Raw genomic sequence first — 27,160 nt, 5'->3', positions numbered from 1 at the left:
AATTGTTACTCTGGTAGTCTTCCTTATGTATGCCATCATTGTTATGACCTATCACCATTAGGCTATAAAAAAGGGGAATTTCAGTAGAACCGACATTCCGCCATTATTCTAATTGGTTACCTGACTCTCCTGATTATCTGAAGTTACCGTGTGTTTCCCATTTAGCCCCATAGCACTGCAGCTTTATGTAAACAACAACCCTGTTGGTCTGACTGGCTTGAATGTTGTACTGTTGGATTTCCCCATCCCGTAAAGGATTTCTCCGCCCCTTAAATAGAAGAGCCTTCTTTGTACTAATCTGGGATGGATTCACACTGGTGAATGGCTAACTTTTTAACCAAGGGGCAGCTATTCTTCTAACTGAAATCCTTCATTTCTCCCTTGTTCCTAGACACAAGAGCTCCCTTCCAGCCCCAATGGGAATAATGTCTTAAATGCCGAACCCCTGGAGGGTCTGGACGAGTTGCACATGGAGCTTGACCAGGCAGAGCTGTGGCAGAAGGAACTGCAGGGTCAGATCCAGCATCTGGAAAAGGAGAACCAGGAGCTTCAGGTGGCTGTCAGCTTCGAGAAACAGCAAGCACAGGCAGAAAGGGAGAAGAGCAGCAATTTTGGCGAGGAGAACGCCAGGCTCACCAAAATGCTTGGGGAGCTGGAAAAGCAACGTGAGATCTCCCACTGCACTCAGGATGCTGTCCAGGACCTGCAGAAATGCTTGCAGGCGTTAGAACTGAATGCTGCTGAGAAGCAAAAAGAATACTCTGCAAGGCTTGAGGAACTGGAGTCCAGGAAAAAGGACTCTGACTCTAAGCTCCATCTCTTGAATCAAGAGCTGGAGGCCACCAGGACTTCAGTTTCCATGAAGGACAACTGTATCAGTGAGCTGATGGCCAAGCTGCAGTCGGCAGAACTGAAGAATGAGGAGCTCATAGCCAAAGCTAGTGATCTCATGAATGAAAAGGATCAACAAGCCACCAGTCAGTATGAGTCTGCTCTGAAGATTGAGGAGTTACTAAAGAAGCTTCACAAAACAGAACAGGACAGGGCTGATGATCATAAGCTCAATAATGAACACCTTTCTCAGCTTAAAATCATGGAAGAGCAACTCCTTAGGAAAGTGGAGTTGCAGAAAGAGCTTGAATTGAGATTGGAGAGCCTTTCTGCCAGCTCCAAGGAAGAATCTGAAAAACTGTGTATCAGTCTGGAAACTGCAGCAACTGAAAAGTCTGTCCTTCAGAAGGAGCTAACAGCAAAAGGCAAGGAGGTGGCTGATCTTCAGATCCATTTGAAAGATTTGTTGGATTGCGTAAAATCATTGGGGGGAAAACTTGAGGAGGAAAGAAAAGAGAAGGCGGAACTTGAGGCGTCATTCAGCCATACGAAAACAACAATGGAACAAGAAGTAAAAAACACGACAGAACAATTTGAGTTGCTGGAAATTCAGCTGTCAAAGCTAAGTCAAACAGTGAAAAGCTTAGAAGAGCAAAAGAGAGAACTTATTTCTGAAAGAGACCATCTTGGAAAAACAATAGAAAGAATAGAGCAGGAGGCCATGAAGCAGAGCACTTTGTTGAGAAATGTCTGTGAAGGAAATGAAAGCCTCAAGTCCCACAATGCAAAGCTGCAGCAAACCAATCAGAAGTTAGAAGCAAAGTGGAGAGAGTTGGATGCCTCTAAATCTTCTTTAGAAGCTGAGGTTGCCCGACTGAGAGCCTCTGAAAAACAGCTCCAAAGTCAGATAGATGATGCTGTGGTGTCTGTGGATGAAAAAGAGGCAAAACTCCGTGGTCAAAACAAGCAGTTGGATGAAAACCTGCAGAATGCCACAAGGCAAAATCAAGCTCTGGAAGAAAAGTTGGATGCTCTGCAGGTTGATTATCAAGAACTGAAACAAAGTGAAGAAACTACTCAGCAGTCCTTAAGTGTACTTCAAGCAGAGCTCCAGAATGCCAAGGAGCATGGCCTGCAGATGGAAAAGAACCTATCCTCCTTGAGGCAGGCTGAAGCATCTCTGAAGCTACAGATTGCAGAGAAAGATGAGGCGTTGCAAGGCCTGGAGAGCCAGTGCAAGCAACTGCAAGGACAATCTGAAAGGTACCGGCAAAAAGCAGAAGCCCTTGAGGCGGAAAGGGCAAAGGCTGAACAAATTTGCCTCCATCAGACAAAAGTGATTGAATCCCTTACTTCTGAGAAGACTGCCGTGGAGAAAGCCCAGTTGGAACAGGCAGCCTGTCAGGAGAGAGATGCAAAAGACCTGGTGTCAAGGTTGGCTCTTTCTGAGGACCAGCTGCATCTCAACCAGGCCGAGGTCTCAAGGCTCCAGGTGAAGATTACAGACCTTGAAGCCAAGCTTCAGCAGGCAGTAGCAGAGAAGCAGAAGCTGCAAGGCAAACTGGATGTTAAAGGGACTGTTTTAAGTGAGCAAAAGACACTGACCCAGCATCTGAAAGAGCAAAGCGAAACGCTCAACAGAAACCATGTGCAGGAATTGCTTCAGTGCAAAGAGCGGGAGGAAGTGCTGAAAACCGAGCGGGACCAGGAAGCACTTCAGAAGGCTGAGCTGGAGAAGAGCTTGCTGTGCCTCACGGATGAGTTGGCCAAGGCCAAGCAGTGTTTGGAAGCTGTTAACTTGGAGAACATGGAAATCAGAGACCTTCTCCACAGGATCAACACGGACATGGCTGAGCTTGGCATTCAGATCTGTGCTTTGACCTCTGAGAAGGCGGAAGCCGAAGAGAAGCTGTCCCACGTCCTGGAGGAGCTCAGAGCTATGAAAGAGACAGCGGCCAAAGAGCAAGAGGAGCTGCAGCTTGATCTCTCAAGGGTCACTCAGGAGAAACAAGGATTGCAGGAGAAACTGGAGGAGTCTAAGGTTTGTGCCGCAGCTGTTCCTGCCCTGCAAACTCAGCTGGTGATGGCAGAGCGACAGGCCCAGAGCTTTCAAGAGACCAGCAAAGAGGAGCTGTCTGCAGTCAAATTTCAACTGAGTACAGAAATTATAAACTATCAAACAAAACTTAAGGTAAATGTAAATATCTGATCCTTCCTTGATAGAATAAGGCTGCAATTCTATTTTATGCACACTTGCCTAGGAGTAAGTCCCACTGAACTCAGAAGGACTTGCTTTGGAATAGACATGTATAGGATTGCACCATATGAGTGGTTATGATCATCCTGATGGTTATGACTTATGACTGGTTATGATAACCCTCCTGAATTAAATGATTCCAAGTATTATACAATTATTCTACATATAATTTATCTTTAAGCATTTTTACTTGCAGAGAGTAGAGTTTCACTTCTTTCACAGTTACTCCATAGCCACACAGGCAATTGACAGGACTGGTTTTGAGTAAGCAAGTAAAAGCCTATCTTTATTTCTGGTTGGACCCTATAGCACCGGGCTATTGATCCTCAGGTGTATGGGTCAAAGGCAACCCCGCTGGGGTTCCAGTCCAGTTCTTCACGTTTCCCCTTTCCCCTTGTCTGCTTATTATTTGGTGGTTTCCCAACTTTTGCATGGTTTTCTCCCATTCTGAAAGGTTGACATGCTTCTCCTAAGGCATGAATACTGGTAGTAAGAGCTTTCAACTAACGTATGCTGGTATTTGGGGTATTTAGACCTTGTTTCTCCAAAATCTAATTTGGCCCATGGGCTGAAAGAGATTTGACACCTGTGCTATAGCACAGCTTGCACCATGATAGCACGTAGTTGTGAGGATGGGAAAGTATTCTGGGGGAAAGCAGATGTCTTTCACCCTTCACTCACCTTTGGAAGCCAACCATGTAGAGCTTACACTTCCACATCAGTCTCAGCCACAATGAAGTAATATGCCCACTGAGAAACTTGGAAGTGAAGAGATGGCCTAGTTCAGATGACTGAGATACGAACAAGCCTTTTGCTCATGCACTGCTCACTCAACAAACCAGGAAGCCTCTACTTTAAACAGTTTCCCATTTCACCTGAACCAGGAAAACTATGGTTACCAGCTTCAGAACAAGCCAGGATATTAAATCTGGTCTGAAGCTGGTATCTGGCTTTTTTTGAAGCTGGGAACCATTGTTTTCCAGGTTGGATGAAATGGAAAGCTATGGTTAATTAGGGGTTTCCTGGTTTGATTTGCTTGTGCCATGTAGGGGATGTATGAATGGGCAAAAAGCTTGTTCATATCTTGGCTTATTAAGCCAGGATATGATCACCCAAATGCAGCCACTGAACAGGGAGGATATTTTCTCTCTCGCTCGCTCTCTGTCTCCCCCTCTCCCTGTCTCATAATGCTATAACTAAAGGACATCGATGAACATTGATTGGTCATAAAGTTCAGGACAAACAAAAGGGAATACTTCATACAACCATAGTTAACATGGGATTTATTAGTACATGGCTTTAAAATGCGATTAGATCTATTGGATACGTCTAACCACCACTAAATGGAATCTCCATCTGCAGAGGTAGTATACCGCTGGTTACAGATGCTGGGGACAAACTACGTGGCATGTTTCTCCATCATGTCCTGCTAATGATCTTCATTGTAGCATCTGGTTGGCTGGTACTGGAGTCAGAATGCTGGACCAGATGGACCTTTGGCCTGAACCAGCAAGACAGTACAAACACTGCATCTGATCTTGGCCATTGGTAGTCTTCCAGATCGCACCTAATCACCTCTTTCTGGCCATTTAAAACAACAGCACTTTCGAATCGAGCCCATTTTATCTGTTGTCTTCACAAATTTGTCAAGCTTTACTGTGCTTGGATCATTTATGTTTTAAATGGCAGCTAGAATGGCAGAAGGTGGTTATTGATCAGAAAATCAGCCCCCAGTAAAGCAGCAGGGATGTCTCACACATAACGAACACAGCTTGCTTGGTTGCCCATTGAAGTGATTTACCATGAGGGTAAACCGAATACAAAATTCTTCCTGGTATAATGCCACAGTGGTGATTTTGATAATCATACAGGCTGACCATAGGGAAGGGACTACACCAGCCCCACTGGCCTTGAGTGCCTCTCCTGCCCCCAGGCCTGCTGAATGTACATACATTAGTGTCATGTTTGAATAGCACCCATGCACAGGGAAAAATCCAACACCCAAATTACACAGTTGATATCATCCTGCATAACATCTGGGAATTGCCCATGCAGTTTGGGCCAATGTGTGTTGGAGCTTTATATGTAGCATTACTCAGATGTGATGTCCGCACGTGTATAGCCAGCAGGCCCAGAGATGGAACAAGCACTGCTGATGGATGGAGTGGGAGCCATGATCTTGTACCTCCAACCATATGTAAGACCGTCCGAACAAGCCTATTGATATTTGACCTTCTAATTTCATTTTCTAATGCCATCATTAATTCCCATCTCCAGTTCAGACGTTAGCATAAATCCCACTAATCCAGACTAATCAATAACGTATGTCACACTTTTAAAGATACTTTTTGACCAATTTTTCACTCTTTGCTCCATTTGAAACAACCCTAAATCCCTTCTTTGTCACAACCTTGCTGACCCTCCTCTGCCTTAATGTACTTTGTTGGTTGCTCTCTAACTTCAGCAGATAAACCATATAATGCTTGGTTTATGGATAATGTACCTTTTTAAATCTATCAACATTTTATGGATCCCACCAGGCTGTCAGTGGAGAATGTGAAAAATTAAAGCAGGAAGTGGAAGAGCAGAGTCAGCGAGCACATGCTGCAGAAGAAGCGCTCAAAGAGATGCAGGTTGGTCCTTGATCTGATTTAAAAAAATAATCACTAAGCATTTGAGTCAACAAGTATTTGTATTCAAATCCATCTACGCAAATAGGCAAGAGCGATGGGCAAATCTGTCTCTGAACCTGACAATATGCTTCAACAGTGAATGTACACCGACAGTTACAGGCAGGGAAGCTTAAGCCAGAGCCCGAATCCACCCAGGAAATAAAACCCTACAGCTAGGATCCAGAGATGTGTGGGTTCCAATAGGTTCTACGCCTGCTTACAGTTGTTTTTTAAAATCTACCCATTAAATCTGTTTGCAACGTGCATAGAACTTGGCATATCACCTCCTGATGAGGGTAGGTCACCATACACATAGAACAGCACCATTCCAGGTTCTGATTGATTTCCTTTTGCCCTCTGTCCATAAAGGGACCCCATAGCATCGAAGATCCGAAGACTCAAGTTGGCCAGAATCTGGCTTTCCATTACTTTGGGCTCTGCCTATGCACGTGCCCCTTGGATCCCATAGCATCATTGCTTCCATGCTGGTGTTTCCTGTGCTGTGGAAAATTAGATGTCTTTTTTGGCAGCCTTTTGGGGGAAATATGGTGACATTTCTGTAAATCTACAAGGGCAACACTTTGGATGTTCCCTAACACCAGATCCACACCCTGAATTGTCTCAGTGATCAGATTTATTCTAGATTCTCAGTGGAAGATGAAAAGCTCTGTTGTGAAACAATTTCGTTACCGTTTTGTAGGCTGTGAAAAGAGACCTGTGTGCAGAACTGGACCTTGCCATGGATCAGGTGACTGAGTACAAAGCAGCCCAGCAAAAAAAAGATGAGGAGATGACACAGCTTAAAGAAGAACTCAAAAGGTTAGAATTTTATTTACGTCATTTGGGTTCTTTTTATGGTAACACTTACTTTTAATCCCTTAAAAGAGGGATGGGGAACACATGGACTTCCAGATGTTGTTGGACTGTAGGAATGTTGGAGAAATCTACAACGGAATCAGATGAGTTCAAATTTCTATGACTCTGACCTGCAAATTCCACAGCAGACCAGCTTCTCCTAGGTCACACAGATTCTGCGGATTCGAGGGCTGTTTTTTTTTATTTTCTGAAATGTTATGCAAATTTAGTTGTGGAAAAATACATAAAATTAGAAAAGCAGCTGAAAATAGCCATTTCCCTCATAGGCTAAAGCATGAAAATGTGCATGGGGGGATTTGCACATTTCCGCAAGTGTCAGTTTGCACACAAAAGTTTGGAGCCAGCCCTGCATGTTATCATCTAAAAGAGGTGCGTCGGATGTAAGACCATTAAGTCCCGACTCTACAACTACCTGACTATACCACTACATATTCTACAGTTATGCTTTTGCAAGCACAGAATTGGGTGTTGGCTGTAGAATACAGTCAGAGAGGGAGGGGGTGAGAAACAGATGAGGCCTCAAAATGGCTTTCAAAAAATTAACATTGTTCTTTCCATTTTAGCCTTTTTCGGGGGCCCAAAAAATGTGATAGAACGTTCTCTAAGTCAGGGGTCGGCAATGAGGTGCCTGTGGGCGCGTTGACACTTGCCAGGACCCCCGAGTGTGCCCGCCAGACCCCCTCAGGATTTACTCTTCCTCCTCCTCCCCCACTGCCCCTCTCACTGCCTCCACTTACCTCTGCGCTCACCTCAGCAGCCATAATGATATAGCAGGAAGTCAGTATATCCAGAAACTTCATCTCCTGATCTGCCGACTTCATGGTACCTCGCTTCTGAGGTGAGTACAGAGGGAGGTGATGGCAGTGAAGGGAATCTTGAGGGGAGAGGAGGAAGTGAGAGCAGCAGTGAAGTGAAGGACATCTCAGGGGGAGGAGGAGGTGTGCATGGCAGGGGGAAGGAAATTGGGTTAGGGGGAAGAGGAGGAGATGAGTGTGGCGGTGGCAGCAACAGTGGGAGAAAGGAAATCTCGGTGGGGGGGAGGAAGAGAAGGTGAGGTTGACAGCAAGGGGAAGGAAGTCCCAAGCGAGGGGGACAGGATAAAGAGGGGGGAAAGACCTGGGAAGGTGCCCTCCCTGCAATTTGTGATGGTGCCCTCTGACACTTTTTCAACGTGTTAAATGTGCCTATGGGCCCCAAAAGTTTTTGTATGCCTTCTCTAAGTGAACTGTTACTTTATGGTAAGCCTCCCTCTAGATGTCCAGGTTAGAATCTATGACCATTGTTAGATTCCCATCTTCCATTTTGTATATCAGCCTTCATGAGGTCTTTGTTTTATGTTGAGCTGAAATCTAAAAGCATGTGTTTAAAAAAAAAACATGTCGGCAATCGTATGGAGCAATGGTTTGGAACCATTTGTTTGACAAAAGTTAAGCATTTATCCACTCTTGAAAATGAAGGAGAACTAGAAATAGTTTTGTGGTACAGCTGTGCTGTGTGGGAAACATATTAATAATAGTACTGATTGAGATAAGGCTGATGTCAGAAAAGGTTGAGCAGAAATTCATATGTGTTTAAACAGGGCACAAAAGGAAGTCAACAAAGCAAATGAGCAGATTCAAGATTACAATGATAAACTCAACAAGATGAGATCCAATCGAGACAGCAATGAGCAGAAGTTACTGGCTGAATTAGATGACTTAACTAGAACAAAGCAGTTCCTGGAAGAAAGGTTAATTGAACTTCTCAGGTAGGTAGATTTATTTTTAAATAGTTCCACTACTGGGTGGAAAAAGCTGTCTTTTTATTTCTGGAATCTCCTTTTCCAGAACTAAGATAAATTTATGGTGCCATCATAAGCATGTGCACTCCAAGCTAAGTCCCATTGTGCTCAATTAGACTACTGCATGTGCTGCAATTGTGGTAAAGCAACAGTGCTGCAGGAGGTCTCTGGGCCACCTCGCCCACAATGCATCACTCTGAGGAAGGTGCTGAAGAGAACTGCAGAGAGCTGCTTTCCCGCTGCAGTGGTGGGCAGGGGCAAAACAGACACAGCCGGCTGGGGAAACATGGTTGCAGAGGTAGCAGACAGCCCTCCAGCTGGTAGACAGGAACGGGGTGTGTGTGATCCACTGCCCCTCCTGATCCACTGCCTCAGTCATGTGACTCATGAGAGGGCCGGCTCTACAGACAAGGGAAGGACCTTAGAAGGGTCAGCATCTCATGGAGAAGACTCTTACAAGTCCTCTGGACTGCAAGGAGGTCAAATCAGTCCATCCTAAAGGAAATCAACCCTGACTGCTCATTGGAAGGACAGATACTGAAACTGAAGCTCAAATACTTTGGCCACCTGATGCAAAGAGAAAACTCACTGGAAAAGACCCTGGTGCTGGGAAGGATTGAAGGCAAAAGGAGAAGGGGATGGCAGAGGATGAGATGGCTAGATAGCATCACCGATGCAATGAATATGGACTTGAGCACACTCCGGGAGAGAGCGCAGGACAGGACGGCCTGGCGTGCTATGGTCCATGGGGTCACAAAGAGTCGGACACAACTTAACAACTCAACAACAACAACAACAACAGATACATTCTCCAGCTGACCGCTCAGATGGTATGGTAGCCATCTTCCATGGCCTCTGCCAGATTCTCTGCAGAGGCTGAAAAGCGCCAGACAGAATGCCGTGCCTGCTCACTTGGTGCTTGAGCTGTAGGTGCATGGTAGGTATTGCTTCATGATACCTAAAGCGCAAATGGTCTTTGTTGTTCAGTCGTTCAGTCGTGTCTGACTCTTCGTGACCCCATGGACCATAGCACGCCAGGCCTTCCTGTCCTGCGCTCTCTCCTGGAGTGTGCTCAAGTCCATATTCATTGCATCGGTGATGCTATCTAGCCATCTTATCCTCTGCCGTCCCCTTCTCCTTTTGCCTTCAATCTTTCCCAGCATCAGGGTCTTTTCCAGTGAGTTTTCTCTTCGCATTAGGTGGCCAAAATATTTGAGCTTCAGCTTCAGTATCTGTCCTTCCAATGAGCACTCAGGGTTGATTGCCTTTAGGATGGACTGATTTGACCTCCTTGCAGTCCAGGGGACTCGTAAGAGTCTTCTCCAGCACCACAGTTCGAAAGCATCGATTCTTTGGCGCTCAGCCTTCCTTAGAGTTCAGCTCTCACAGCCATACGTTGCTACTTGGAAAACCATAGCTTTGATTATACGAACCTTTGTCAGCAAGGTGATGTCTCTGCTTCTTACTATGCTGTCTAGGTTTGCCATAGCTTTCCTCCCAAGGAGCAAGCATCTTTTAATTTCATGGCTACAGTCACCGTCTGCGGTGATCTTGGAGCCCAAGAAAGTAAAATCTGTCACTGCTTCCATTTCTTCCCCTTCTATATGCCAGGAAGTGATGGGGCCAGATGCCATGATCTTTGTTTTTTTAATGTTGAGTTTCAAACCAGCTTTTGCACTCTCCACTTTCACCCTCAACAAGAGGCTCTTTAGATCCTCTTCGCTTTCTGCCATTAGGGTGGTATCGTCTGTGTATCTGAGGTTGTTGATAATTCTCCCGGCAATCTTAATTCCGACCTATGATTCATCCAACCCGGCGTTTCTCATTATGTACTCTGCATATAAATTAAATAAGCAGGGCAACAATATATAGCCTTGTCATACTCCTTTCCCAATTTTGAACCAATTGGTTGTTCCATGTCCATGTTCTTACTGTTGCTTCTTGACCCTCGTACAGGTTTCTCAGGAGACAGGTAAGGTGGTCTGGTACTCCCATCTCTTTCAGAATTTGCCAGAGTTTGTTGTGATCCACACAATCAAAGGCTTTAGCATAGTCAATGAAGCAGAAATAGACGTTTTTCTGGAATTCTCTTGCTTTCTCAATGATCTAGCGAATGTTGCCGATTTGATCTCTAGTTCCTCTGCCTCTTCGAAACCCAGCTTGTACTTCCGGTAGTTCTTGGTTCACATACTGCTGAAGCCTAGCTTGTAGGATTTTGAGCATAACCTTGCTGGCATGTGAAATGAGCACAATTGTACGGTAGTTTGAACACTCTTTGGCATTGCCCTTCTTTGGAATTGGAATGTAAACTGACCTTTTCCAGTCTTGTGGCCATTGTTGAGTGTTCCAAATGTGTTGGCATATTGAGTGCAGCCCTTTAACAGCATCATCTTTTACGATCTTAAATAGCTTAGCTGGAAGACTGTCATCTCCGCTAGCTTTGTTGTTAGTAATGCTTCCAAAGGCCCACTTGACTTCATTCTCGAGGATGTCCGGCTCCAGTTCAGTGACCTCACTATCATGGCTATCAGAGACATTAAGATCTTTCCTGTATAGTTCTTCTGTGTATTCTTTCCACCTCTTCTTCATCTCATCAGCTTCTGTTAGGTCCCTGTCTTCTTTGTCCTTCAACATGCCCGTCTTTGCACAAAACGTTCCCTTGATATCTCCGATTTTCTTGAAGAGATCTCTAGTCTTTCCCATTCTATTGTTTTCTTCGATTTCTTTGCATTGTTCATTTAAGAAGGCCTTCTTGTCTCTCCTTGCAATTCTCTGGAAATCTGCATTCAATTGGGTATATATTCCCCTTTCTCCCTTGCTTTTCGCTTCCCTTCTTTCCTCAGCTACTTGTAAAGCCTCCTCAGACAGCCACTTTGCTTTCTTGCATTTCTTTTTCTTTGGGATGGACTGAGTTGCTGCCTCCAGAACAATGTTACGGACCTCCGTCCATAGTTCCTCAGGCACTCTGTCTATCAGGTCTAATCCCTTAAATCTATTCCTCACCTCCACTGTATATTCATCAGGGATATGATTTAGGTCATACCTGAATGGTTTAGTGGTTTTCCCTACGTTCTTCAATTTAAGCCGAAATTTTGCGATAAGAAGCTCATGATGTGAGCCACAGTCAGCTCCAGGTCTTGTTTTTACTGACTGTATAGAGCTTCTCCATCTTTGGCTGCAAAGGACATAATCAATCTGATTTCGATATTGACCATCTGGTGATGTCCATGTGTAGAGTCGCCTCTTGTGCTGTTGGAAAAGAGTGTTTGCTATGATCAGCGTGTTCTCTTGGCAAAACTCTATTAGCCTTTGTCCTGCTTCATTTTGTACACCAAAGCCATGCTTGCCTGTTATCCCGGTGATTTCTTGACTTCCTACTTTAGCATTCCAATCCCCTATGATGAAGAGGACATCTTTTTTTGGTGTTAGTTCTAGAAGGTGTTGTATTATAAATGTTATCCTCTTTTAAAAACAAGTGTTAAGACAGAAGAAGCTGTGATTTCCATCCTCAAGACTTGGTTTTTATTTCCTATGCAACTGCACCACGTTCCATGTAATGTGAGCTCTTTCTTGGCAGTGGCATCACACTATGACTCGTTAACTAAACATCTTCACCACACATCTGCACTTGTTAAGTCCTGTGGTTCCTGGGTCACACTTGACATTTTGAGCTGCAGAGAAATAAATGTTTTCTTCACTACTAGTATTTATCTAGCACAGAAGGCCAAAATTTGCAAATGTATTTGTAATAATTCTCCTATTTGTTACAAATGTATTTGTAATAATTCACACATCACAGGTAGATGTTATTAATTTATTTAAAGCATTGGTACTCCATTCTTGAGCTGGAAAGACTCCCAGAGCAGCTTACAGATTAAAAAAAAAAACCAGGACAGCCCCTCCCCACAGCTTACAGTCTAAAAGGCACGACACAAAAGGAAATGGGGAGGGGGAAGGGAAGGAAAGGAAAGGAAAGGAAAGGAAAGGAAAGGAAAGGAAAACAAGAAAACTTAGGCACTAATTCTTTATGTCAAAATATTCTTATAATGTAAAGCAGCTATAATGCAGCCAGAGGTTGTTGGACTTCTTATCATGTCCAGCTGGAATGGAAACAACTCAAAGAGAGGAGGAGCCAAAAATTGCTGTGGCTCACTGGTTAAAACAATAACAGAGAAAAGCCCTGTTCACAATAGAAGTTTGAGCTGGCTATTCTGTCAAACGTGATGTCTTGGAGCCAAGCTACAAGTTATGCTCATTACGTAGTGTGCAGTTGACGGTTAGCTTTTTATTTACTTCAGTGTAAGCACCCATGCCCCCAATATGGATTGGGACCACCACACACCTTTAAACCTTTCCTCCACATCAGTTTTTCTCTAAAATACCCCCCCGCCCGCCATGGATTGTGGGGAGATGGTTAAAAAAGAGAAATAAAGCTTCCATTGATTCCAGTGGAGAATTTTTACTTTTTTTAACCCCCTTACAGGAGGGGGTATTTCAGGGGGAAAACAGTGTGTGGGGAGGAAAGTTTAATCCTGCCCCCCCCCCCTCCGGGTGCATGGTGGTCCCAATCCAAATTGGGGCCACACACACTTGTAAAGAAGAAGCCAACTCTCCGCTACGTGATTACTATAATGTGTAGTTTGGCTGTTGAATTCAGTGGATGAATCACTCTTCTACCCTGCCTCCAATCCCTGAATATATTTGAAATCTTTAGAGGACGTTTGTTCCTCTGGGCTATTTTCCTCTCTATGATGAGGATGTGTTTTGTATTTAGCATTTTCTTTGGGTTATTGTTTTTTTCTGGTCTCATCCAAAGCTTTTCACTATGTAATCTTAATAAATACGTATTGTATGTTTTGTTAGCAGCACCTTTTTCAGCCTTTTCAGCAATCTGAGTGGTTTGTTAACCATCCCCAACCCCCTGTGCTCGCCGGGTTCGGACATCATGACAAGCCGCACCCGGCAAGGGTAATTATGTAAATCAGGCCAGCACATAACTGGCATGCACAGGATGGATAACAAGCCACCATGGCTCATTAACCAGCCTTGTGTCACGTGAAACAGGTCTCTGTGGTACTTGCTTTATCTATCGTTTTGTTTTGTTTTGTTCACAGTAGGGGCCAGAATCGCTCGAGGAGATTGCAATAGCCAGGGCAGGAGGGATGACTTTTCTTATTCTTTGAACAGTTGACTTCCATTCCCACCTCAAACACCATTTCATGAACTTGTTTTTGACACTTCCCAGTTTCCAAAGCAGTTTGTCATGTGGCGTGGGAGGCTCTTGCTGGAGAAAAACAAGCCTAGAGGCCCCTTCAGCTCACAGAATTAGTTTCACAATTTCATTCGTTTGGATCCTGGCTGGAGGGTTGATCAAATAAGCTAGCCTTCCCCAACCTGCGCTGATCTTTTGGACTACAGCTCCCAGTATTCCTGGCTATTGGCTGTGCTGGCTGGGCCTGATGGGAGTTGAAGTCCAAAACATCTGGAGGGCACCAGATTGGGGAAAGGCTGAAAGAAGCTTACAGACAGTAGTGCACAATTGTTGGCTTGGCTTACTAGTCTAGACATTACTAGTGGCTCCCACCTACCACCTCTTCTCCCCTCAGTCACCTGGCATGCACTGAGGATTTGGTAGAGGGGGAGGGTCATGTTTCCTTTTTGTGGGAGCATGAAGAAGCTGCTCGGAAGAAATGTCTGTTTCTTCTTGAAACCACTGCACCAAGAAGAGTTCCAGGGCGGGGATCTGTATATTTCTTGGTGCCCTTCTCACCAGAGAGCTGGGGGCACATATCCCCGACGAGCTGTTGAGTGGATTTACATGTGTCTGTTTTTAAAATGCCACATAGCAAATTTAGATGGCCACATTTAGATGCCACATAGCAAATTTGATAGATTAACTGGTAGAACTGGCAACTGAACTTCTTTTCAGTTGTTTATGGTAAAATGCATTGAGTACAGATTATTACTGACTACAGAGCAAAGGCTAGGCAGCAATAGTGGAGGCACATGGTCAAGAAAAGGTATACTAAATTTTGTTCACATGCACAAACATGCGTGTATGCACACACAGAGCCTTGCTCAATTTCTTGTACTTCTTTTAAGGAAAACCTGCAATGTGCCTTGAAAAAGCAGGAAAGTGCATATCGTGTCCAGCTAGAATTTCTGATAAGGATTAACCAGAGTTAAGTGATGATGTCCTTAACAGAGGAGATTTTCCCATGATGGACCTGGCTAGAGTTTTCATAATACAGATGTACAGATGATAAATTGTTTTTTATGCTCACTTTTTTGTTGTTGAAAGGGACAAGGATGCCCTTTGGCAGAAGTCAGATGCTCTGGAATTCCAGCAGAAGCTCACTGCAGAGCAAAGATGGCTTGGTGATGCAGAAGTAACCTGTTGCCTAGACTGTCAAAAAGAATTTGGCTGGATGAATCGCCGACACCATTGCAGGTCAGTGTGGCAGAGCGGTGACTTAATAAATGCTTGTCAGCAACCTTTCGGAGGGCACGCAGGGGAATCTCCTTGTTATCACTGATCAGATGACATGGGGATTCCTCTCCCCAGGTCAGGGTTTGGGGACTTGGGGAGGGTGCGCAACACTTGGCAGGCTGGATTGGGCAGCTCCGCGGTCCGGGGGTTGCCCTACCCTGCGATATAGGGAGAGAATTTGATCAGTCCAAATTTTGCTGGATTTAGGCCTAGATATCTGTGTAGGTCAACCTTCCCCAATGTGGTGCCCTCCAGGTGTGTCAGACTACATCTCCCAGCCACTGTGGCAATAGCCCATTTGGTTGGGAACATATGGGAGCTGTAGACCAACACATCTGCAGGGCACCAGGTTGGGCAAGGCTGGAGGAGGTTGTCCAAATGGCCAAATAGTTGTTCATTCAGTGTTGGCCTATGATACGTCACAAACTCACAGGTGGAGAATGAGGTTAGGTCATCCATCCATTGATGTATGGAAGGGATACTTATAAATCACTTCATTTAACACACTTGAAAAGTGCATCGTGACTCCGATTTTAACTGGAGTGTGTGATGTTTAAACATTTTCTGCGTTGTTACCATGTTGTAACCAGTTGTGGATATCTTTGGACACACCGGATGCTTTCAAACTAATTTTCCCAATCATAATAGTTTGCTTCCTCTTTAGCTGAGTGAACATTCATGAAATATGGTCAGGAAATCACTTGGATTGAGATGCTGTAGTCTTCTCATGGTTTAATTAATTGAATAAGAGGTTCAAGGCGATGTCATTAATCACCTAAAAAGGCTTTAGCTGGTTGACAGCCTTAGTTAAACCTGATGATGCCTGAGGACAGTTTGTATCACCAACCAGAACCCTGAATAAACCTAGGGCAGTATCTGACACTCCCCTGCCCCCATTAGCAGAACGGAGTGCTAGTGCAACAGGAACTAGCAGTTCCTGAAAAACCTGGAAATGAGTGGCCTCCACCCAATTTGTGGGAAGCCCCTTCCAACTTTTCACCCATACCACAGCTCAACCCATTCAGCAGGGTTTCCTGACTTTCTGTGTGGCATTTTCAGAGGACTGGAGGGGCTGCTATGGGTAGGAGGGGGCAGGGAGGTCCACTTCCACTGACACAGGTGATCCAGTGTAAATCTAGATCCAATCCATATATTTAACTTAGTTTAATGTTCTTTCTTTGACTTCAGAGGACAGCCAAATCTGTCCACTGCAATATTGCTAAGACATGAGGTTTTCTGCAGGTTGAATATTGTATCCTTTAAGTGCCTTCATTTTGAAGTTGTGTGGGGAGCCCTTTTATCTCTTACCAATTACAACCTTCTTTAGAATGTGCGGCCGCATTTTCTGCTACTACTGCTGCAACAACTATGCCGTATCAAAACAAACTGGAAAGAAGGAGCGCTGTTGTCGAGCTTGCTTTAAAAAATCAAGCGTCAGTGCAGTGGACTCTGGATCAAACACTAACCAAGAAGAACCGCCATCATCAAGTCTGCTGGCCTCACCATTGTCCCTGGTCCAGAGAGTGATGGGTGAGTCCTTCCTGCACATACATGGGAATCAATTTTCTAGGAAATGTCCAGTGGATGTACAAAAACCTCAGATCAAAATCCATCCTTGAATATGCTCAGACTGTGCAGCATTGTAGAGCTAGCTAGGTGACCCTGGAGCTAGCACAGAAGTGTTCCATATTTGGGAATGATCTTGCATGGCAACATGCTATGAAAACTGGGAAGACAACATTCTGAAATGGGGGGGGGGGTGAAGCAGCTGCATATCAGTAAAGATATTTTATTTTGTCCCCATGATATTATACAATCTCTCTTCCCTCATTATGCATTCTCTTTTCCAAAGCGACCACTCTTAGCCTTCCATCATCTTTTCCAGCAGGCATTTGATCAGCCGGGTTGAGCAATTTTGGAGGCCAATCCCTTGTTTTGGAGCTGTCTTTATCTGTGTTGCCTTCTTTGGTTTTATTGTTTTATTGTGTTGTTTAAAAGCTATGAATGGTTTTGTAGTTGTTTCTAACCTTTTGTAAGGTGCCCTGAAATATTGTGTCTACACTGGAATCATAAAATCATAGAGTTGGAAGGGGCCATTTAGGTCATCGAGTCCAAACCCTTGCTCAGTGCCTGAATCCAGTTTAAAGTATCCCTGACAGGTACTCCAGTCTCTGCTTGAATACCTCCAGTGACAGAGAGCCCACCACCCTAGACAGTTAGTTCCATTGTCTGACTGATCTGACCATTAGGAAGTTTTGGTGATGTTCATTTGAAATCTGCCTTCTTGTCATTTAAGCCTGTTATTTCATGTCCTACAGTCTTGGATGATAGAGAACAGGTTGCACTCCACTTTTGTGTGACAGCTCTTTAGGTACTTGAAAAGTGCTATCATAACCCCCGCCCCCCATCTTCTCTTCTCAAGGCTAAACATACCCAGTTCCTTCCATTTTCCTTCATAGGACTTAGTTTCTAGTCCCCTGATTGTCTTTGTTGTCCTTCTCTGAAGTCATTCCAGTTTATCTGAATCCTTCTTAAAGTGCAGTGTCCAGAACTGGACATAGTATTGAAGGTGAGGTCTGACCAGTGCAGAATAGCGTGGAACTATCACTATGATTTTGAAGCTATACTTCTGTTGATGCAACCTAAAATTGCATTTGCCCTTTTTTGCAGCCATATCACACTGCTGACTTGTATTCCGGGTAGAAAGGTATCCTCCTAAATAAATAAATGTGTTAATTCTCTTAGACAAAGATGAGCATATTAGGAAGTAGCAGTATGGCAAATATATTTTCTATGTTGAAATGATAAAATACTAGCCATATGAGAGGCTGCTTCCCAATTCATGAAAGTCTCACTTACTTACCATCGAAATCTCTGTCCTAGCACTCTCTTCATTTGTGAATCTTCATCTGACATGGTCCACAGGATTCTTGACAATAACGTAGACTAGATAGAAAATAGGGATGTGCGAAACCCCTCGCTTGGCACAATTACAGATGAAATTACAGAAGGGTGGCCCTGTTAGTCTCTTGCAGCAAAACCAAGAGTCTTGTGGCATCTTAAAGGCTAATGCATTTATTATGGCATAAGAGCCCACTTCATCAGGTGCATGGAGATTACTTGCCTTTTTTTGGTAAATCTCTCTGAGGTGCATGACTGTGGGGAAGAATGTGTCCTTGGTTCATTCTTAAATCTTTTTCCGTTTGCCATATACGGTGTGCTCTGATCCACGAAAGCTCATGCCAAAATAAATGCATTACTCTTTAAGGTACCACAAGACATTTTGTTCTTTTGGATAAAATCCACTTACCTGGTCAAGTGCATAGAGATATCTAAGGAAAATCCACTTGACCTGTTGGATTCAGTCTGCTTCCCTTTTGTTCTACCAACTCTTCCTGTGAGATTGCAGTGATGCAATTTGACTGCAGCTCACGTGCACATGCACGTGACCAGTCTTTGGATTCTCTTTTCCATGTATGCTTCATCCACAGTTGTGCTGCATCCTAGGCGCTGTAGTCTTATAGGAGAAAATGGCAGGACAGAGGGGAAAGACGCAATTGGAATCAGGGGAAACAATAGGTTCTCCTCCTGTTCCGGAAATAGATTCCACCTTGATGGGATGCTAGAATCAATGTTTCCTGAGTTCTACTTTAGGCAAAACCTGATGGATCCTACTACAGATGGCCACTTTTACAAAAAGAACTTGGAGACTCCTAGTCTGCACTTGACGGTAAACTTCTGGAATACACAAGGCCCTGGTATAAAAGGACTCTACGTAGGTGCAGACAGAGGTGCGATGTGTTCAGTGTCCTTTATAATCCTATAAGTATAAAATGTTGTAAAAAGTTATGGTGCTTGGCAGTATATACAGTATTATAACACCTCATTTTGTGTCTTTTTTGTGGTAGTTACGAACGAAGCCTCTAAATCCACAGATGATGCAGTGTTTGATATAATCACGGATGAGGAAGTGGGCCAAATTCAGGAAGCTGACCCTATTCACAATGAAAGCCAAACTGAAGAAGAATCTCTGGATCACAGCCTGACTGATCTGTGAGTAAAAAATATTAAAACAAAAAATCAGGACTTCTTTCATGCACAAATCAGTGTCAGTATGGGCAAAAGTATTTACAGTTCTACCTGGCTCTTCTGTCTAAACCAGCCTTCCCCAACCTGGTCACCTCCCCTCCAGCTGTGTTGGACTACAACTCCCATCAGCTGAACCAGCACAGGCAAGGGCCTGCTGGCTGGGGATGATGGGAGTTATAGTCCAGCACAGCTGGGAGGCGCCAGGTTGGGGAAGGGTGGTCCAAAAGATAACCAGAATGGCTAGACCTCATGAGAGAAACACTAGGCTCCCAAACCTTTCCCCTGCATGTCAATTCTCCCCTGCAAATCCTGCTCTCCCAAGTCATTTCCCACAGTCAAGCTCCAAAACTGAGAGTCTAGTTGGGGGTGGGGAGAAATGGCAGGTGCAGGAAGGTTAAGCTTCCGTTCCATCTGTCACTACCACTGCAAGTGCCTCTGTGCTCCTGCATTCTTCATGATCTTGGCAAATGTGGGGACAGGAGCACGCGTGTGCCAAGCTGACATCTAGTTTCACCACAGGATTTTCAGTAGAGAAATGGGGTCTCTCCTCTGGCCATTTTGAACAAAATGGCTGCCTGTGCACATAGCCCCCAGAAGAGTTTGAAATAACATTGCTTATATTTCCGCATCTTTAACTCACTCATTTTCTTTGTCAAAAGAACATAGTATTCTTTTGTATGTAAACATATGTAAAGTGGTATTCAGCTTCTGGCCCCCCTTTGTTTATATTGCAAGCAAGAGGATGGGAGCATTAACATTTCTGGGCCCAATTCAAAGAGCTAGTTTGGCTTTTTGGAGCTCTTCACAGCTCAGGACCAGAATATTTGAAGAGCCACTTGTCTTCAGATATATCTTCCTCTACTTTAAACGCTTCAGTAGAGGGCCCTGCCAATGGAGGCAAGGCAGGTGGCTACCAGAGAGAAGGCCTTCTCGGTGGTGGTGCCCAGTTTAGCAATGCTGTCTCTAGAGAGGCTCACCTGCCACCAACTTTACCATTTAGTCATCAGGCAAAGACCTTTTATATTCCTGAGCCTTTTAACCCTCTAGGGACTTTTATCGCTGTTTTACACTGTTTTGGTTATACTGCTTTATTAGTTATTTTTGCTAAATTGCATTTTTTGTAGTTTTTCCTAAATTGTATTTTTTAAACTAAATTTTATTTTAAGCTTCCTGAGAATTTTATTGAAGCATGATGTATTAAAACATATGTAAAATAAATATAATATTTTTTTAAGTTGAATTTCAAGCAAATCTCTAATTCTACTAAAGAAAGTTTTTCATTAAAAGATTAATGTGTAGAGATTAATTTTTAAAAACTGTTAATTTCCCACAGATTCATTGGTATCAGTTAGGCTTAGTTACCAATGCACATATAAGATGTTGGGTTTTTTCATTACATTTCATTGTAGTATGTACCTCATGGTGAACTTTAAGCCACTTTTAAAACCTAGGGTATGGCGTGAGAAGTCTGGTTATTAACAGCGGAGGCTGGTAGCTCCGATGTCGGTGGGAAAATGAATCCGCTCCATGCTTTGGTCTGAACCAGTCGGAACCCTAAAGGAGCTATCCAAGGTACAAAGATGCTTTGCACCTTGGATAGTTAGAGTTCTGACTGGTTTGGACTGAAACCCGGAGCGGATTTACTGCTGCACTGACATCAGAGCCACCAACCTCCACTGGTTATTAGCAGTCCTATACTTTAGACAAACTGATTAAATGGTACATATTTCCTCTTCACCAATATTAATAGAGAATAATGCATCTGCAGGAGTAAAAGGAAGGAAACGTAAGGTCTTTCCCTCTGTACTTTTTGATTCCTTCAGGGCTCGTAACCCTCTAAGCACTCTAATGCTTGCTGTCAGTATTGTTCACATCAGCTCTGTATTGAAGCACCTGGCAACGTGGTATGCGCTTCTTTTCACAATTCCCCTAGAACTGTGAAACCTAGCCAAGTTGTTCTGCCTTCTGCCTGGCTGGTTCCTGTGTGTGGATTTGCTTTGTTTGTGAAGGGCTGCATTTGGGTTTTTTTTTAAAGAATTTAAACTGTGAAGCATTTCCCAGGCAGACCATATGTAAAAAGTATGTCACCACTGATTTCCCCACCCTGTCACTGCAGCATCTGGGTGTGAGTCAGCCTTTATTACTTTAGTCATAGGAGGAAGTGTCCAGAACTTTACTGCTGTTATTCTCATGTCCTGATAGATTTTCTTTCTGAAAGAAGACAGACTTAAAACTGATAGGCCAGAATACGGTTATTTTGAATGAAACTCAAACTCCCATAATCCCCAGCAAGCATGCTGGCCAGGGGTGATGGGTGTTGTAGTCCCAGTGCATCTGGAGGGCACCAGGTTGGGCAAGTCTGGCCTAGATACACCAGTAGTCATTGACCAGGTTCACACGATCATGGAGAGGGAAATAAGGCATCATGGCTTATTCCCCCACCCCAAGCTTCATGCTGGTTGCATGCCGGGTGGATTTGCGTATTTACCCTTGGGAGCATGGTTTGTCATGTCGTGCAAACTCAGCTAGGGTGGCTTGTTGTCATGAGGAACAAGCCACCCAGAACCCATGGGCTGTTGTAGGCTCATTTCCCCTCCATGATGGTGCGAACCAGGCCAGTGTAAGGCAGCTTCATATGTTCTCTGTGGAAGACAGAACTAAATCAGGAAAGGACAAATAATACAAACACTATGCTTTTTGTTCTCCAGAAAATTCAAGGTTTAATGTAAAATATGCACACACACACACACACACACGCTGTAAGTAAAGGCATGATAACACTATTTGCAGTTTCTTATATCCAAAGCCCAAAACATTCTCTTGGAAAGCTAATTGGTCTCCCATCCATGCTCTGGCTGTGTACTTTCATGATCAGCCATGATCATGGATTACAAATAAAAACAGATGTTAGATTTCACCTTAAACCCCTTTTCAGAGTCTGTTCTAAAACTGCTTATTATTATTAGCATTAGCATTTCTGTACCGCCCCATAGCTGAAGCTTTCTGGGCAGTTTACAGAAGTTAATACATAAGTTGCACAATTCAGTCTTTTCTCAGAAGCTGCCTGTAGCAGAAGAACTGGGACTGCATTAAGATTCTGCAAGATTTTCTTGCTGGGAAGTTGATTTCTGCCAGGCTTGTGAGCACGGTATTGAAAATGTTCAGCACATAGCATTGATGTTCATGATTACTCAGGCTGACTAGAAATGAAACAACACTGAAAACATTCATGAATGAGCTTCAAAGTTCCCTTACAATGGATACACACTTGTTTCCTCTACGTTATGTGTGGCAGTACCAGTTTTTGAGCCATCCTCTTCAGTTGTTTGCCATTGCTTTATGATTTGTTGGTGCTTAGCACATCCCATCTTTTTAAGAATTTTTGCCAAATTCTTCCTAAACTTCACACCAATAAAGAAATAGAGAACAGGGTTGAGACAGCTGTGGAAATAAGCAATTGCTTCCGTTATGAACAAGGCATAGTCAGAACTATAATCCAGAAGAACATTCTTGTCTGTGACACGAATGAGTTTCAATAAGTTGTAGGGTGTCTGTGTAAAAATGAATGTCATGACAATAGCAAATATTATTTGCAAGGATTTGATCTTGCGGAAACCCCTAGCATTGAATAAAGTCCACACAATGATTGAATAGCATATAATCATGACCAGCATAGGGCAGAAGAATCCAAGAACCACCTGAGTTATTGTTGTGAGCAGCTCCACGATGTTTGAAGGATACGTTGTGTGACATATCTTTCTGTCAAGCTCTTCCTGTCTACTAAAAATAAACAGTGGCAAAGCAAATGCCAGAGAAATCACCCAAACCAAAACACAGGCGACGGTACCCCAGACTCTTCTTTTGGCTTGACTGATGTGGGCTTTGGTGGCTTGGACAATAGCAAAATACCTGTCAAAAGTTATACAAGTAAGGGTTAACATGGAAACGTACAGATTCATGGTGTAAAGGCCTTGGATGATTTGACATATCAAAGTCCCAAAGATCCACTCCTCAGCAGCAGAATAAGCCCACAATGGCAAGGTAGAAAGAAACAACAAGTCAGCTACAGCCAAGCTCACTAAAAATATGTCAGTTAGCACTTTCACTTTTTCACAGAAAATAAGAATGATAAGAACCAGAGCATTTCCTGGTATCCCAAAGATGCAGGCAAATGAGTATAGGCAGACTAGGAAAGGCCTGATGAACTCTAAAAGCATTTCATGCGTGTGGTTTTCATCAGATGTGGCGTTGATGGGGTTGATGTATGTGTCATAATCATATTCCTCCATGTCCATGTATCCTCCTTTCTCAAATACCTGTAATCACATACATTTGAAAATGGCCTCAATAGGTAAATCCACAGCTTGTAATATGTCTCTACATTGCTGCTAAGATCTTAATTTTAACTAGTTTCTTGGAAGGCTGTGATTTCATCCCCTATTATATAATACACCTATCCCATCTATAGGTTATGACTATGTTTGCCTTTTACTGAATAGGAAGGAAGCCAATCAGCACACTTTTGAGACTGATCCCAGGATAAGTGTCCATGGCAACAATAGTGGGTTGGTTTGCCCCGGTATGCACAGATTGGGGATATTCACTGCTCCATGGATAGCTTACACCAACCTTTCCTAACCTGATGCCCTCCAGGTGTGTTGGACTACAACTCCCATTATTGCTAGCAAGCATGGCCAATAGCACAAGTAGGCAACTGGGTTTTGGATGACAACTCCCGTAAGCCCCAGCTGCATGGCCAATGGTCAGGGATTAAGGGAGTAGTAGTCCAACATGTCTGGAGGGCATGAGGTTGGGTAAGGTAGGATACATCCTGACCTATGCTGGTCAGGAAAGTAATGTGGCTAGATGCCATAGTTTCCTTATTTGGGTAGACAGGAGGAGTTGTGTTGTGGCAATATCCCTGAGAATGGTAGACATTGTCCAAGGGTAGCATGAGAAACGCTTAAACTTGAACTGTTTTCTGATCTGTGTGCCAATATTAAGGCTTCCAATTTCTAGCTTCACCTCTAGGAAGTTAAAAGTATTTGCATGCTCATCCACGCATCACACCCCAGCAGAGTTCCAGTACTGGGGTACCACCATTAGCCCCTGCAAGACTGCGGGTGCATGGAGAGCAAGTCAAGCAACGTGCTGGCCATCCTTACCATTTGTTTGATTTAATTTTATGCTGTATGTCGTGGTTTTAATTTTTGTGAACTGCCCAGAGAGCTTTCGCTATTGGGCGGTATAGAAATGTAATAAGTAAATTGATATTACCCTCAGAGTGATGTCATTAAATTGGCATTGTCCTCGGGGAATTCCTCTAATTTGTATTTGCTAGAGGGCCGACATCAAAGGTAGGCACGGTCAGGCTCTACTGAGGGCCACGCCCCAACAAGGGCCCACTGATAAGAGTCCCCTGGAGTTCCTCCTCCTCTTCGCCATTGAAACCTCACCTGCCTTTCTTGCTCTGGCCCAAACAACAGTGGTGGGAAGCTGGAGGAGCAGTAGATGTCACTGCCTACTTGCTTCATAGAATCATAGAATAGTAAGGTTGGAAGGGGCCTATAAGACCATTGAGTCCAGCCCCCTGTTCACTGCAGGTATCCAAGTCAAAGCATCCCTGACAGGTGGCTGTACAGCCTCATTTCTGGCTTCCTGCCTGTCAAGCAACCAAGTGGTAGCAATGATGAGAAAAAAGGAGGAGCATTAGCAGCAGGTGACTAAGGTGCTGAGAGGCAGCCTCACTGAGGGAGAGTGAGGGTGTCTTGCCCAGGAGCCCCCAGAATCCTGGAGCTGCCACTGATTTGCTGTTGGGGCATTTGGGATGCTGGTGAGGTAGTGGTAAGCTAACACGTTTTAACTTCAGTGTCTCCGGAGACATACAGATGTCACCCTCTTCAGATTGATGGGATAGATGCCAAGCAATCATTTACTAGGGTGGATCTCACTGCAGGAATGAGACTTCACTGTGTTGGAGGCGGGGGGGTAATGGCAAGGTTCTTTTCAAGTAGCTTTTAAAAAAGCAAGGTTCTTTTCAAGTAGCTTTAAAAAAAACAAAAACACTGGCAATAAAAAGATCAAGCCTTTCTGTTCCTAAATGATATCATAGAAGATCTTCATTCAAAGGCAACTGTAGCCAACAAACCCATGTCAGTATTAAGTGAAATAAACTGAGGAGCCGTACTTCACAAACTGAGTCAGGCAGGAAACAGTTTTCTTCTATGTTTTCAAGAAAAGTGATTTCTCCAGGACCCTGAAAGCAAATAACATTGGTCAAAACTAGCTGAGCTAGGCTGAGACCAGTGTGGGGATCTTCATAACAATGGAATGAGAAGCATGTTGGAGTATTACCCAGATTTTCATGGAATCGGCTTTGGTCCATCAGGGACACATGAAGCAAGATAAGCCGAGTGTAGCATCCCTTTAAAATCTGCTTTTCAGCACTTGAAAGGAGCATACTTCCAAATCGGGTGAGGGAAATAGAATTTAACATCATCAAACTGTCAGGGGCTGCTCAACCAATGAGAGAGGCTTGTTTCCTGCCCCTGTCCAGGCTCCCCCCTGCTACTACATTATTCTGAAAGGAGAGCAACTAATTTTCCCCACTTTTGCCTACTGCTTCCACCCCTCACCCCCCCCCCACCTTCTCCTGACTACCACAGGAAATTAGAAAAAAAAACCTGTAACTTTTTATATTGGTCAGAACTGGATGATAATTGCAGGCATAGTAGCCCCCTAGAAGGGGATTAGACCTGTCCAATGTCAGAAAATAGGTGCAGGGTTATATTTTGATTTTCTTTTAAAGGGAACTGCCAATAACATTTTTATTATTTGGAAGAATTGGGTAAAATTATCAGGATTCATTGCCCCATCAGGGGAGATCATGTCTGCCAAACTTCAGAATAATAGCCACAGGGGGTTTTGTGCAAGGGTGGCTTTGACATTTCGAGGACTCCAAAAGAGAACATACTTATGTACCTATTTTCCTTATGGACCATTGTTCTGAAAATTACAGACAGCCTAGAGTAGTTCCTAAGTAAGAAAACAGGAAAGTTTCAGAAGGATAGGTTAGAATCATAGAACCATAGGGTTAGAAGGGGCCTACAAGACCATCGAGTCCTACCCCCTGCTCAGTGCAGGAAGCCTGATTCCCAGCGGTCTCCCATCCAAGTACTAACCAGGGCTGACCCTGCTTAGTTGCAGCAGTTCATGTGGAAGGGGAGTTCTCCAAAATGGGGGAGGGAGTGATTTGCTTTCCCTTCCCTTCACCCCTTCCCCAATAGTTTTTGGGTAAGTTTGTATGAAAATGCACAGTTCATTAGAGGTGTCCCCCAGTAAAGAAACCAGCAAAATTCCTGAAGGATATACATGCATGCAAATTTAGAATTACTAGAATTTATTTACCAATGTTAGGGGTAGGGAAACATGGGTGGGAGGGTGCTGTTGCACTCATGTCCTGCTTGTGGGTTTCCCATGGGCATCTGGTTGGCCACTGTGTGAACAGAATGCTGGACTAGATGGACTTTGGTCTGATGCAGCATGGCTCTTCTTATGTTCTTAAATAAAGAGTGCCTCTGAGCATATGCAGAATGCTTTTCTTTCACCACTGAGCACTTACATTCTCCCCCTACCAATTCTATTCCCCTCCATGCAACCATCCCTCCTCATCCTACCATCCTCCAGCAACTCTTCATCAAAATAGATGTCTTGTTTTGTGCAGCTCTCCTCTACCTCCTCCTTGTTATGCACAAGCTCTCCTTGCATCTTCTTCCCCATAACTTCATTTGAGCCAAGACTTTTTTGGTGATGCCTGCCTACTTTGGGAGGCATAAAAGGTGAAATATAAGGATGTAGGAGCACTGCAGAATGAAAGCAACCCTTCTTTTAAAACACCAGAGACTAAATGGAAGAACCAACTTGACCTTTCAAAGACCTAATCTTTCAAAGACAGTTAATTCTGCATCCTACATATACACATATTATGATTCTCAATCCGAAGCCAGGGGAGAGCCACTTACCTTGCAGAGGTGGAGCAAATGTAACTCGGTTTCAGTCACAAACTTGAGGCTGAGGTGGCAGCAGCAGTAGCAGTGCCTATTTATGATGGTTTCCTGTTGGTGGATTTTTTTTTTTAATAGCAAACAGCACGTATGCATTGGTCG

The 27,160-nt window shown here is 43.9% G+C and overlaps 2 protein-coding genes across 10 annotated transcripts in view; one reads left to right on the top strand and one right to left on the bottom strand.

Moving 5' to 3' along the window:
• Nucleotides 1-27,160, top strand: part of FYCO1 (FYVE and coiled-coil domain autophagy adaptor 1) — a 65,820-nt gene that overhangs the window by 22,722 nt on the left and 15,938 nt on the right. For all 7 annotated transcript variants that reach the window (XM_084858136.1, XM_084858134.1, XM_084858137.1 and 4 more), the window contains 7 exons: nt 392-3,022; nt 5,629-5,721; nt 6,461-6,579; nt 8,216-8,383; nt 14,718-14,867; nt 16,234-16,436; nt 18,815-18,959. In XM_084858136.1, coding sequence (XP_084714262.1) covers nt 392-3,022; nt 5,629-5,721; nt 6,461-6,579; nt 8,216-8,383; nt 14,718-14,867; nt 16,234-16,436; nt 18,815-18,959 — 3,509 coding nt within the window. The remainder of the gene's footprint in view (nt 1-391; nt 3,023-5,628; nt 5,722-6,460; nt 6,580-8,215; nt 8,384-14,717; nt 14,868-16,233; nt 16,437-18,814; nt 18,960-27,160) is intronic.
• Nucleotides 21,700-27,067, bottom strand: CXCR6 (C-X-C motif chemokine receptor 6). 3 transcript variants are annotated; one of them, XM_084858144.1, is made up of 3 exons: nt 27,017-27,067; nt 24,452-25,251; nt 21,700-23,311 (listed from the first exon to the last, which is right to left on the bottom strand). In XM_084858144.1, the coding sequence occupies exons 2-3, from the start codon at nt 24,527-24,529 to the stop codon at nt 22,247-22,249; spliced, it is 1,143 nt and encodes a 380-aa protein (XP_084714270.1). In that variant the 5' UTR covers nt 24,530-25,251; nt 27,017-27,067; the 3' UTR covers nt 21,700-22,246. The 3 variants fall into 3 exon arrangements, with proteins under 3 accessions (XP_084714270.1, XP_084714268.1, XP_084714269.1); XM_084858142.1 differs by having other exon boundaries at nt 25,183-25,251; XM_084858143.1 differs by lacking the exon at nt 24,452-25,251.

The sequence above is a fragment of the Heloderma suspectum genome, chromosome 5 (genome assembly GCF_057233095.1).
Source record: "Heloderma suspectum isolate Gila_16-S chromosome 5, 16-S_ref, whole genome shotgun sequence".
Lineage (NCBI taxonomy): Eukaryota > Metazoa > Chordata > Lepidosauria > Squamata > Helodermatidae > Heloderma > Heloderma suspectum.
The sequence above is the reverse complement of the archived record's forward strand: the minus strand, read 5'-3'. Positions and strand labels throughout refer to the sequence as shown.

Bases quoted from the DNA above. Each gene is read 5' to 3' on its own strand.
- CXCR6 (XM_084858144.1), bottom strand. From the start codon at position 24,529: ATGAAGCAAGTAGGCAGTGACATCTACTGCTCCTCCAGCTTCCCACCA. The intron at 23,312-24,451 runs GTGAGGTTTCAA...ATGTGATTACAG, and splicing joins GGCCAGAGCAAGAAAGGCAG to GTATTTGAGAAAGGAGGATA.